The 13,824-nt window shown below is 56.0% G+C and overlaps 1 protein-coding gene across 4 annotated transcripts in view; it reads right to left on the minus strand.

Moving 5' to 3' along the window:
- The window catches only part of LOC127488765 (glutamate receptor ionotropic, delta-1), a 754,955-nt gene that overhangs the window by 548,607 nt on the left and 192,524 nt on the right, over nucleotides 1-13,824 (minus strand). For all 4 annotated transcript variants that reach the window (XM_070057983.1, XM_070057984.1, XM_070057985.1 and 1 more), the window contains exon 4: nucleotides 10,429-10,634. In XM_070057983.1, coding sequence (XP_069914084.1) covers nucleotides 10,429-10,634 — 206 coding nt within the window. The remainder of the gene's footprint in view (nucleotides 1-10,428; nucleotides 10,635-13,824) is intronic.

A 13,824-nucleotide genomic window follows, 5' to 3' on the forward strand; every position in this document is an offset into this window, starting at 1 on the left:
GACAGCCCAAACGGGAGGCACCCTGAGAGTCCCCGGCCTGCTCCAGAGCAAGACCCGCAGGTGCCCAGGGGGCGTTGAGACCCCACCTCCTCCATCCCCCTAGGACTCTATCGAGTACTGTCTGAGGTGTGCCAGAGAGACAGGCCAGACCTGCATCCCCGAGGCGCCAGCTCAGGGCTGAGCGCACGGTGTCCCCTTCGGCTAGGCCCCTCCCTTCAGCACCCCTCGTCTGGGTTCCCTCTCACTGGGCGCCAAGAGCTGAGCTTCCTGACACAGACCAAGGCCAGGTCAGCCGCAGCCTCCTTTCTCTGAGCCACTGCCACTTTGACCTTGACTCTGAGGTTGGACGCACGCTCTCAGCCAGGCATCATCCACAGACACAAGAAGGAAAACTGCCATTCGCAGAGCAGCAGCCCCGCACCGGGCCCTCTCTCACTCCATCGCATGTTAATTCCCATGGCAACCCTCTGGGAAGGTAGGACTACCCCAGCTCACAGGCTAGTGAACAGGCTGGGGTCTGTTTACTCTGCAGGCACCGCCCCTTCCGCTGCCTCCAGCAGCACCATATTCCTGAGTGTGGCGTGGCCAGAGCTGCACCTGCCAGCCGGACCCAGCCTCTGTGAAGAAGAGAGCAGCTGCCGTGGGCAAGGACAGCCTAGGGTCCCTCGCCCTGTCTGCTGCTATATAACCGACGTAGGTGCAGTCCTGTACCACCCTGGGTCCGCCAGGCCCCCTACTTCTCTGGCTCCCTGGGCAGGAGTAGGGCTACACATGGTCCTCCTGGTATTTCCTTCCATGCCTGCTTCCACGTGGGCCCTTCCTCTCCCCTCACATTTGTCTCCTGTAGCAGCTCCACACCCCTACCTCCAGGACTCCAATGGCAGAGCAAAACCCGGACCCTGGCTCTCGCGAACACCACCGCAGGCACACACAGGATCGATACTGAGCATGCGCAGGCACAGCGAGACGCCCTCGCACACACCGCAGTGCACAGCCCCCCGATTGGCCGCAGGTCTCCCTCGCAGACCCAGGTGTCGGCCACGCCCCAAGGCGTGTCCAGCCGGCTCCAACTCTCGGAAGAGGTCTCCTGTTTCTCCACGTCCTCTACGCCCCCAACCTCTTCACATTTGCTGAGATCCCTCCATCTCCCAATGCACTCCACAGCTACGGGACACCTGCTAAGCGCCCAGGGCCATCAAAGACTCCAGGAGAGGAGAATGAGGAGGCCTGGCCCCACAATGCCCCGCGCTGATACTCCGAGCAACCTGGCGGGTCCAGCAGGATTAACTCCACTGTGCGGGTGGTGAAGGAGGTCAGAAAGCCTAATGGTGAGGAAGAGGGCGGGGCTGCCTGTGCCCTGCCCCTCCCCTGTCCCCATACAGCAGGGTGAGGTCAGACACTCTCATGTTTAAAGAAAATATTTATTTATTTGAAAGGCAGAGAGAGATTTTCCATATGCTGGTTCACTCCCCCCACATAGCAGCAACAGCCAGGACCGGGCTAGGCTGAAACTTAGAAGGAAGCTGGAGCTCCCTCCTGGTCTCCCACGTGGGTGCAGGTGCCCAGGTACTTAGGCCATCCTCCGCTGCTTTCCCAGGTGCACTAGCAGGGAGCTGGATGGGAAGTGGAGCAGCTGGGACTTGAACTGGCACTCAGATGTGGGCTGCCTGTGTCACAAACAGAGCTTTAACCTGTTGCGCCAGAACACCAGCCCCAAATCAGACATCCTCAGACTCTGGCGCCCAGGGGTCCCGTGCAGGCCATCCCCCACCCCTACCCTCTGCTCTCTGCAGGTGTGGTGCAGGAGAGGCCTGTGGGCGTGTCCTGCACCCCCAGAAGAGGTTGCAGAAGTGTTCATCCTACATTCCCCGTCACATCCCGCCTCAGTGAGACTCCTGGCGTCTGCTCTGGGTCGTGATCTTGGAGGTCCCGTCAAGGACCCCGAGCCTCCTCCCCCAGTATGGGAAAGATCTGGGCTTGGGGGAGCTGCGCTGAACTCAGAGCCCAGCTCTGTCACCTTGCATCTGCAGGACCACAAGCTGATCCCAAAATCCCATGGCTCCAGTGTTATCGCCACCCTGCCCTTCCAGCCCTGTTGAGACCAGGTGGGCTCCGGGCACTGAGTCAGGGCAGGCGTGCTCCATCCCTCCCCGCATGCACATCCCCTCCTCGCCACCCTCACCCCGAAGTTGAGCATCTGTGAAGCAAAGTAAGAGGCAGGAGGTACAGGGCCCCAGGTCCTTCTCACAGCTGTCAGCCAACAGCTTCCTCCAGGAAGCTCACCTGCACACTGGGGTGCTGGAAGATGGCTTCCAAAGTCCCCCCAACTCCCCACCCCTTCCTGTATGCACTCCTTTTGCAATTCCCCCCACCTTTTTTTTGACAGGCAGAGTGGACACTGAGAGAGAGACAGAGACAAAGGGCTTCCTTTTTCCGTTGGTTCACCCCCCAATGGCCACTGCGGCTGGCGCGCTGATCCAAAGCCAGGAGCCAGGTGCTTCTCCTGGTCTCCCATGCGGGTGCAGGGCCCAAGCACTTGGGCCATCCTCCACTGCCTTCCTGGGCCACAGCAGAGAGCTGGACTGGAAGAGGAGCAACCGGGACAGAATCTGGCACCCCGGCCGGGACTAGAACCCAGGGTGCCGGCGCCATAGGTGGAGGATTAGCCTATTGAGCTGCAGCACCAGCCGCAATTCCCCTCTTAAGAGGGGCAATCTCTTCTCCCTGCCTAATGGAGCGAGCCTGTCATTGGCTTGGGCAGCAGAGGCTCCAACCTGCTAGGTCCAAGCCCAAGCCTTGAGCTGCCCTAGCCACTTCCACCAGCTCTCTCAGAACTCAGCTGCTGCCTCGGGGATAGGCATGGGTCCCCGTGCCAGAGGAGAAGAGACCCACAGCCTGTTCACCTCCGCTCCCAGCTGGCCAGCCACCATTTCTCTGAGCCAGCCCAGGCAAGACCAGCGGAGCGTGACCCACGGATGACAACAGATGCATACTGTTTCCCAGCACCGACTGCCACCTGCACTGGCCGGCTGCTGCGGGGGCCGTCTCCCCTGCAAGCTGATGGGCAGGCCATCCCCCACCCCCACCCCCTGCTCCTGGGGCACAGAGGGCAGGTGACCAAGACCAAGTCCAACCAGCAGCAAGTGAGGGCTCCATGTCAGGGGATACCCTGTGCAGAGGAAGGCACCAGGCGTGGGCTACGCGGCCCAGACAGCTTCCCCAAGAGGAATCCATTCCAGTACAGAAAACCTCCCCCAACCTCTGCCTCTCCCAACACCCCCACAGTTGCCTCGGGCTTCCCCACTGGGCTCCCCAGGCCAGCCCTTTCATCCACAAGCAGGCTGACTCACCGCCTCAGGGGAGCCCCCCAAGGTGACCGCTCCTGGGGATCCGGAGCACAAAGGGTAATTGAGCCATTTCAGCTGCTACAGGCCACTTCCCTTTGTCAGTGGCTATTTCTGATGCCTCCTGCCTCCCCCGGCCACAGGGGCTACCTGCTAATAAGCCGTCGCAGAGATGCCCGCAGGGAGAAACTGACACTGGACCCAGCTATTTAATGACCTGCAAAGAAAGGAAAGGGCACCAGGTTCCTCAGACCCAGGAGTCCCAGGCCCAGGAGTCACATCACTGTGCATAAGGCCTTCAGTGTCCCTTAATGCAGGCAATGTGTCGGCCTGACTCAAGACAGGGTGGGAAACGGGAGTATTCGGGTGCTTTCCCTTGATTGCTTCGACGCTCCTTTGACGTATCAAAAATCAGACAAATTCTCTCAGATGCCTCTGCTTGGCTTGAGCATTAAAAGTGTAGTGAAGTCTGTCTACAGGGCAGTGACGTTCAGCTGGGGGCAGAAGTCAGCGCTCCTGGGACCTGACCTTCCTTTGGTCCATCTGCCAATCCATCCTGCACAGGGCCTGCACAGGGCCTGCACAGGGCCTGCACAGGGCAGGCCCCGGCGCGTGCCGCTGATGCAACCAGGTTCTCCGTGGGAAGGGGAGGCCACATAGTCACGCACAGACCGTGAGTGTGGGGCTGGCTCTGGATGAGGCAGCAGCAACACTGGGGGTACAGTGGGTTTGGGACAGGCCCTATGGGGTGCAATGCTGCTGCCACAGGGAGGGGACAGCAGCCTGGGACATCGGAGTCCAGCACCTAGGGCAGGAGTCCCCTGCAGCTTCGCCAGCTTGGGAGAAGCTGGGAAAGGTGAGCCATGTGCTGGGGACAGAGAAGGGAGGGGACAGAGGCTCCGTGGAGTCTCCAAACACAGGCCCTAGCTGCCTCTCGCAGCCACTGAGCGCCAAACCCGCCAGACAACATCTCTGCCACGTGAGCTCATTTCTAAGAATTTCTAAAGGAAAAATAAATTAATTTCTCCAACTCGTAGCACTTCTGCTAAAGCGCTAAGGCTAAAAATCCATAAACAGAGGCTGTAGTTAAATGCAAATACGAGCCATTATTTAAAAATTAATCCTTTATAATTAATTAGTAATTTAAAATATGCTGGTAAACCATACTTAAATGGCACAGCATTATCTCAGCCCTGAATGATAAAGTCATCTGCTACAGATTTACTGTGTCAGAGTGAGAAATATTTGCATGTATCATGTGGGACAAGGAACATGGTGATGATCTAAATTACCTTTGCTATAAATGTGTGAAATGAAACAGTCTTTATATTCAAACAGTGGGAGGTTCACTCACTACCACAAACTCCTAGAAGCAACTGATTTGACGGCGGGAGCTCACTCAGGTTGAAACTGGCTTCAGCCACACGCCTTGCCTGAGAAGGTAACCTGGGGTGGGGGTGTGGACAGTGGCCCCTTCCACCTTTGTCCCATCACCCTCAGGACCCCATGCAGTCTGAGAGAAAGGTGATATCTGCTCCAAGAGCTATGGAAAGCCGTCCTGCCGGCAGGCTGTCCCCTTGCTTGTCTGTCTCCCCCTTCTCACTGCAGAAGAGATCCTGAAATCTGTGTCACTGCAAAGGGAGACGCCACCTGCTGCAGTGCCTGTCACTTCCTTCCCAGCACAGCAACACCTGCTCAGACCACTCTGCCACCACTACTGCCATCAGCCTGGCTGCCGTGTGGATCTCATAGGGGTGTGTGTGTGTGTGTGTGTGTGCCCACTGGGTTATGCTAGTCTGAGGGTCTGTTTGTACCAGTGTATGTAGCTATTGGTTGCATCCTTGGATCAGCCTGTGTATTCGCATCCATATATGTCTATGTGCACACACCACACACACACACACACACATACACACATGGATGCCAGTCCCATACGTGCCTGTGCTGCTGCTTACCACTGATGCCCGCTGCCCCTGTAGTCACCTCTATGTACCCAGAGGTCTTCTGCTCTGGGCCACGGCTGGGTCAGGAATTCACCGTCTGCAGCAGCAGCCCAGGCCCCATGTGCTGACCCATCCAGGTCCAAGATAGGTTTCTTAAGAAACAGAAAAGCCTTCCCCAGAGCAGAAGCTTTAAGACCAAAGCACCTGCTGATAGCTGACCTAGGACTGGCTGAACAGCCACAGCGGCAACCAAGGCGCACACAAGAAGCAGCAGCTTTTCTACTGGAAGTGAGAAATACAAACTACACATTCACCCACTTCCTCGGCTGTACCATGGACCAGGCCTTGTGTTGCTCTTGGAAGATAAGATGGTAAAGACCACACAGCGCCTGGTGCTGAGTGTGGCACATTCCAGCAAGATGGACAGACTGCCCAGCATCTGCAGGACACACTGAGCACCTGGGACAGGGAGGCTGCACTATCTCCCCAGAAGCTATAAGCAAGGAGCAGAAATTCTTCCCTGTTAAGTGCACAAATGGCTTAGAATAGTTAATTTTTCTTTTCTTTTATTTCCAGTGAGATGAGGGAGATGGGGAGATTGAGGAAAGAGGAAGACCCAAGTACAGTTAGGGACAGAGGCACAGAGAGGATGACAGAGGGGTGAAAGGCCGAAGTCCTGAGCCCCTCATAATGCCCACACACACACACCCAGAGGTGACCTCAGTGGAGGAGAGCCCTGAGGCAGGCTGCTCTGCTGGTCACTGGGGAGGCCCAACAGGACTGTGGCCATGGTGAGTGGCCACTGCCTTCAATGTGTGGCTGGCCTTGGCGAGGAGGCACTGTGCCATGCTCTCATTCAGTACTGGATATGCTTCCTGATCCATAGGAGCCACCCAGTTGGCACTTGCTGGGGGGCAAGGACTGGGCGGATAAGGGGGTGGATGAATGGAAGGATGGACGATGAACAGATGACTGATGGACACATGGATCATGGATAGATGGATGATGGACAGATGGACGGATGAAGAACAGATGACAGGTGGAGGATGAATGGATGATAGACAATGGATGGATGGATGGGAGAAAAAAAACGAATGGATGGATGGTGAACAGATAACAGATGTACGGATGATGAACAGATGATGGATGGATGGATGGAGGGATGGAAGGAAGGATTCCCCTCCAGAAAGCTGAGATGAACCCTGACTGTGGACTAGAAGTCTTCCCATCAAACCTGGCTTGGAGAAGAGCAAAAGCAATAAGATATGTAAACTACAGGCTGTTAGCCTCTAAGATCCTGAAAAGGACCCCAGGAACCAATCAGTCCTGAAGTTCAAGTTCCCCACCCCAACTAGAGAGCCCTTCCTGCTGGCACCCCAGCCTGACCTCCCGCCACTCCCTGCCCTGTATGTCCACTGCAGCAACCTGATGACACACAAGTCCCTGAACATGCTGAGGCTCTGCAGACCTCTATCCCCAACCTATCCACAGTCAGTCAAGTCCATTCCTATGGACCCAGTCCCAGAGTCACCCAATCTAGGAAGCTCCCCTGGCCTCTGACTACCCTGAACCCTCCTGGACAGAGGGCACCACTCCATCCTCAGTGCTCTCACAGGTCTCTGTCCACATCTCTGTCTTCCTCATGTAGATATGAGTCCCAAGAGGGCAGAAACAGTAACCTGGTACAGGCCTGGCATGGAGCTGGGGATCACTAAGTCTGGAGAAGTGACAGAAGGAAGCATGGCTGAGAGGCAAGGCTCCAGCAGCCACCAACGGGCTTCCCAGAGCAAGGCTTCTGCCCTTAGCCCCTCTCTGCAGCTGCCAGCTGATGAGTGCAGGAGCAGCAGACCCTGGAGTGAGGGGAGGAGGCCTCACCACCTTGCCTCATTTCTGAGTCAGGCCAGCCAGCAGACATGCAAGAGCACAGCACCAAGACGATTGTCACTGCCCCCAAAGCCTCACTCAGCAGCCAGGGGTCTTGAGGAGAACCAAGGGGAAGACCAGAGGTCTTGAGTCTAGCCCACTCCCCAGTTAAGGCTTGACTGCAAAGATCCACGCTCCCACCAACCCCAAAGCAGAACAGGCTCCACTGGGGAAAGGGATCCCTCCAGTGCCTGCTCCCTCAGCAACCCCGAAAGGCAGCTGCACAGTGGGCCCCAGGCCTGGGACCAGGAGACCAGAGTGTTGTCATCCCCAAGCCCAGCCTCCCCATGGGGATCCTCTCAACACCTTTCTAAGATGATGCACTGATGCGGTGGCCACAAAGCCAGCTGAAAGATTCCATGGGAAACAATCTGAAACCAGGACTGAGATGGACAACAAGGGATCTCCATGTGGGGTCTGTTACAGGAGCCCGTAAGAACCCCGCCCTCCGCATGTCCCAGTGCCTTGGTCCACAGCCTCACCCTTCCTACCAGCAAGGACAGGCTCCTGACCCTGCCAAGCCCAGCCAGTGTGCCCCTTGTGAAGCAGGATCACAGAGAGGCCAGCGGTGCCATGTGACCACTGCCACCGGGCCCAGGGCCACCCACAGTAAACAGACACCCTGTGGATGCTGCTAGGAAGATGGCTCCCAGTGCAGCACCCTGCCAGCCAGCCAGGTCACAGGCAGCCGCGTCTGTGTCTCACACCAACAACAGTGAAAGTGCCAGCCTCAGCAACAGAGTCACGTTTTGCAAAATGTTATAGATTCCAGCAGACCCACCCCGCTTCCTCTCTCCCTCCCTCCCACTCAGCCAGGTTTGCAAGTGGAGTGCAGAAGTCACGGCTGGGATGGCCATGCACCCCACGCCGACAGCAGCACATCCACTCCACCCCCAGCCGGGCAGGACACTGACCCATCATGGATGGTAGTGGGGAATCAGGCCATTACGTCTCAATAACAGTTTCAGAAAATCTAGGACATGTCTAGCAAGGGATCACCCCTGTGAACATCACCTGTCCCCGTCACAACAAAGAGGAGGCTGGGTCTGTCTGCTCAACAAACCCAAAGCAAAGCCTCCAGCAGTGACGAGGTACTTTGTACAGGGCTGGCATTCTCAGGCGTCTCTTGGGGAACCTGCTGGGCTGGCCAGCAGGACAGGTCCGGGTTCACCTCCAGAGTCCGGATGCCTTCACCTACCAGGCTTCACAGAGGCACCACAATTCCACGTGCGTAAGCATCCAGAACACTTCTGCCAGGCCCAGGCCAGAGGCAGTCAACCCACATCTTCCCCCATGAAGCCAGCAGGTCCTTGTCAGTATGGAAGAGAGGGCCTCCAGGATGGGTGGAAGGTGGATGTGGATCTTGTTCTGTCTCTTAGCGGCACTGGCGTGACCTTACACAAGTCATTCAATGTGATTCTTTCAGTTTAATGCAAAGTGCTCAAATGCATGTGCCCAGCCCACCAGGAAACAAATGCTTCCTCCAACTGCCAAGAGCAAGCACCCGCCATGAGAGACCAAGACCCTCACGACAGGAGCTGAAGGCCAACAGCAGGTGCAGCTACCCCCAAGCCTGGAGGCCGGATGCCATCCCATCCCCTCTGTCTCCTGCCGACACTGTCAGGACATTGCCACTCTTGCCCGGCATTCAGAGTGGCCACTGTGGAGACCCAAAGCACTCAGCAATGCAAAGGATCTGCAAACACAGCCTGGGGGCTTTGGAGAAGGCAACTCACCAAAGCCAGGCGTTGACTCCAACGCAACAGGAGCTTGAATAATTAACCACATGGAAATAAGATCTTTAGGCCAGTCTTGGCCATGTGCTAAATCTTTACAGGGCCTAGAAACAGGAAGGGGCTGGATTCATGCAGAAGGGAAATGCGCCGACGTGTGCAGCGGAAAGAGAAGATGCTTCCTGAGAGGTATCTATCATTGCTGTCACCTCCTCCATCCCTTCGTTACTCGTGGCGAAACTGAGGATGGGAGGCAAAGTCGATGACCCAAAGGTCACACAAATAGTAAAAGAGTGAGCTGGGATTTGACAACAACATTCATTGCACTCCCAGGCTGCACTGCAGAGCTGTGGCAGAGCAAGGAGGATGGGAAGGAGGGAGGCAGGTGGCAGAGTGACAGCAGGCTACAGGAGATGGACACACGTGCTTTGCTAACCCTGGGCCACCCAACACTGGGATGGATTTTTAGGAAAACATTCGAGTCCAGGTGCCACTGGCTGACAGAATATCTCAGCCTGGCTGCCCACGCATAGCATCAAATTAAGCACTCTGGGTTTTCAGTGCTTGGGCAGTGGGCTTTGTGCTGCTTCCTGATGCATAAGGTAGCATTCTGAGTCATAATTAATTAGAGGAAGGCAGAATAAGCAAGCAAACGACCTCAGATGGAATTAATATAAACTTGTCTGTCTTTTCATGTCACTTCCAATCACAGAGGGCCAACAAGGTGACTGGGGTTGTGCAGACAAACTGCAGGGAAGACCTAGAGGCCCTGTGACCTCCTCAGTGCACTCCTCCTCCCAGACACACCATCCCACAAGAGGTCCCCTGAAACCCACCCAGCATCCACTCATCACCTCTCTGTCATTAGGCCACTGGGGCTAGCACCCCTCAGCCAGCCCATTCAAGTTTGGGGTTTTCTCACTTGTTCTCAGATGAATGGACTCCTTGGTATTAAACTGATTTTCACCCCTCCGTTAAAAATTCCAAACCTCCAATAAAGAAGTTTTTAAAGCAAACACCACTGATTAGCCCAAGCACCAAAACAACAAGCTGGCACAACTTCACTGGGTGATATGCAAAAGGCACCCCAATCAGACGCTACCAAATGCCCAGGGGAACACTGCACACCCCACCTCCGCAGAGGACCACACACTTTGACAGCTGTCAACAAAGAGAGGGAAATTAAAAAGGAAGCAAATAGCCCCAGCGTCTTCTCAAAAGTCTCTGCCTGTGGCTAGTGAGCAGGCATCCCACCAGCCACCACCACAGTGCAGGTTTCAAAACTTGGACAAGGCTTCAGTCCCCGGTCAGGGACCAATTCAGAGCCAAGCTTGTCTCTGCATGGCCATGTGCTGTGGGCCCCACACCATGGGTCCTCACACACATTTCAGCAATGCACAGGAAGATGGCACCCTGCCGCCAACCTGAGCCAGTCCAGTAGCACTGGACACTGGGCTCCTGCTGCCTCGGGCCCCCATGACCTACCTCGTTGATGAAGGAGTGGGCGCCCTGCGGGCTGAGCAGCAGGATGGCGCGGCGCAGCGTGTCCCGGTAGCGGTTCAGCTCCTCCGTCTTCATGGTGGTGAAGAGGCTGCTGAACACGTGGCTCACGTTCTTGTCCACCTTCTGTAAAGAGACGTCAAGGCCCAGCCGCGAGGCCTGGTCCAGGAAGCTCTGGAGCCCACGGATATCTGAGCAGGAAAAGGGGAGTGGGGGAGGAGGAGGATAAAACTGTGGTTAAGCAGGAAAGGACCCTGCAGGACATCAAGTGCAGTGTCCCCACCTGGGCAGGGTCACCGCCTCCCCCGACAGGCCCTGTGGCCAGGAAGTGTCTTTCACGATGACCTCCTCTCTTCCTCTTCTTCCTCCTCTGTGGGCCACAATCTGGGTACAGCAGGCCCTGGCCCTAACCCCAGTTCTCTCCAGCTCCCTTGGTACCCCTATAGCCTCAATGATGAGCAGAGATCACCGACCACCCCAACCAGAGCTGGACCGGCCCCAGGATATGCTCATCTCCAGCCCTGGGTCCCCACCCCAACCTTGTGACCAAACATCCTTCACCATGTGCCCCTGTGCTGAGGCTCGGGTCTCATGTCAAGGACCTGATTTCCCTGGCTGCAAGAGCCCGCATCCACGCCTTGACCAGTGGGTGATTCACACCCAAGTCCAGCTGGAAGCTCCGCCCCTGGTGGGCTCAGGGATGAGCAGATGGCCCAATGCCGTCCACTGAGACTCCATCCCGGCAGGAGGGTGGAGTCCCCACGAGGTGGGCCCTGCTGGAACAAACCACGGGGGCATGGGAGCCTAGAGGGAGCCTACAGCCCAGCAGAATCAACACTTGCTGGAGCTGGAGGTAACCGATTTTTCTCTCTAACCAAGACTAGTGTCTTCGCAGCAGCAGCCAGAACAAACCCTCTGACTTCCCCTAAGGGGCACCTCTGCCCAACCACGGAGCCAGCACAGAGGCCAGCGGGTCTGGGAGTGGGACAGTCTGAAGACATTCTTCAGGCTTCTTTCTCCTGAGCTGTACTGTCCAGGAGCCAGGGAACTCCCTTTCTCGGCAAAGGTAAGTTCTGTCACTTGCAGCCCAGGGTCTCAATCCTCAGGCCATGTTTTCCCAGCCTGGATGTTTGCTTCTTCTGACCCATCCCATTTCCTACTTCCCAAAGGAAAGGGCACCCTGGGTCTCCCCATGTCCTAAGTACCCCACAGGCACACTATCAGGGTCCCCAAGCATCAAAACCTAGTAAGCAGTGTTAACTCAGCCAGAGTCCCCAAGCATAGAACTCGAGTAAACAGCATTAACTCAGCCAGGGTGCCCAAGCAGCAAAACCCAGTAAACAGTGTTAACTCAGCCAGATTTCATCCCCACACTTTCTCTTCGAATGCGTTCTGTCAATCTGTGCTCCACACGTGCCAGGAGCCATGAGAGCTGCCTGAGTCCCCTGAGTGTCCCATCCTGCCAGGAGGACAGAGCACATCCCAGCTGGAGGTGCCAACAGCTTCACAGACAACCAAACTCAGTACCAGAGAGCAGAGGAGAGTGCTGTGGCCATGATGATTGTGCTGCTGGGAGCCAAGCACAGCGCCCCTGCTCCCCACAAGGGGAAGCCCTGGACTGCAGCCCCAGCACCTGCTGTGGACACCGATACTCCAGCCCTTGGACAGCTCCTTTTCCCTGTTCAGCCGCAAGCTGGGGGTGGAAATCACGACCATTTCCAGGATAGTCTGGGGGATCTGGTTCCTGTGGGGACCACCTGCTTGAGTCAGGCAGGGAGCCAGCTTCCTGATGGCCCATGGGGAGGGCACCGCAGTGGCCAGAGGGGAAGGCTGGGAGCCCTCCTGGAGATGGCCAATGCGTGACTGAGACTAAAGCCCACAGCATCTGCACTCCAATCTGGCCACAGCCTCCACCCAGCCCTTATCACAGGCACAGCCATCGCCCAAACCTGCTCACTGGGAACACACAACACCTGAGGCCTGCCCCAGCACCAGGGCCCCCAGCACAGGGACTCCACCTGTCAATATTCCTGGGGGTCCTGGAGCAGCCATACAGCACCCCCCCAAGCCTGCTGAGGACCCTGCAGCTCTGTAGGTAAATGAATCTCCTCTCCTTCTTAATTTGTTAATTGACACATAATAATAACTACGCATTTACGGAGTACAGTGTGTTGTCTTAAGATGTATATACATTGTGTGATAATCAAATCAGAGGGTACTACAAGTCCATCACAACATTTAGTATTTCTCTGTGGCGAGAAAATTCCAAATCCTCTCTTCTGGTTGCTTTGTTTACTTACTTACTTACTTACTTATCTGAGAAGTAGAGTTACAGACAGAAAGAGAGAGACAGAGAGAGAGGTCTTCCATCCGCTGGTTCACTCCCCAAATGGCTGCAACAGCCAAAGCTGGGTCTATCAGAAGCCAGAAGCCAGGAGCTTCCTCTAGGTCTTCCATGCAGGTGCAGGGGCCTAAGCACTCGGGCCATCTTCTACTGCTTTCCCAGGCCATCGGAGAGAGAGCTGGATGGTTAGAGAAGCAGCCAGGACATGAACCATTGCCCATATGGGATGCTGGCGCCGTAGGCAGAGGCTTAGCCCACTACACCACAGTGCCAGCCCCCTTCTGGTTACTTTGAAACATTCAATAGGAGACTTAACCGCAGTCATCCTGCTGCACCGTAGACCATCATCAAACACTGACCCATCTGCCCCCATCTCCCAGGCCCCCCACTCATCTCTTCTACACCTGACTTCTATCAGATGGGCTTTCTGAGATCCCACACGTGTGAGACCATGCAGTGCTTGCTCCCTGCAATGCTGTCCACAACTGCCAAGATATGGAAACAACCCAAGTGTCCATCAAAAGATGAATGGATAGAGAAAGGGTGGCGGATACACACAGTGGAATATGACTCAGCCATAAACCAGGAATGAAAACATCACTGAGGCCACCCAGATGAACTGGACACGGTATGTAAGTGAAGTAAGCCAGGCACAGAAAGACAAAGACCCTTTTAGCCCATCAGTGGGACAGGATGACTCGAGGCACAAGGGAGAGGGGGAGAGACCCAGCAAGACACCCTCAGCCCTGCGGCCACCCTGGGTCCACCTCTCCTGAGCACAGCACAGCCCACACCTGCCCATCAGCACCTAGAGCTACCGGTGAGGAGACCAGCAGAGGGCTCCTGTGCCCAGCACACAGCGGCTCTCCCACTCTATGAGGGTTCCCCCTAGACACGAGCTGTCCAGTAACAGCTGCTGGCCACACATGGTGTCTAAATGTGCATAAAGTAATATATTTATCAAACACACCAAAATGAAACCAAATGATATGTTCAGTTCCTCAGCACAGCCGGCCGGTGGACAGCAAACACTGCTC

This window comes from Oryctolagus cuniculus, chromosome 15 (assembly GCF_964237555.1).
Source record: "Oryctolagus cuniculus chromosome 15, mOryCun1.1, whole genome shotgun sequence".
Lineage (NCBI taxonomy): Eukaryota > Metazoa > Chordata > Mammalia > Lagomorpha > Leporidae > Oryctolagus > Oryctolagus cuniculus.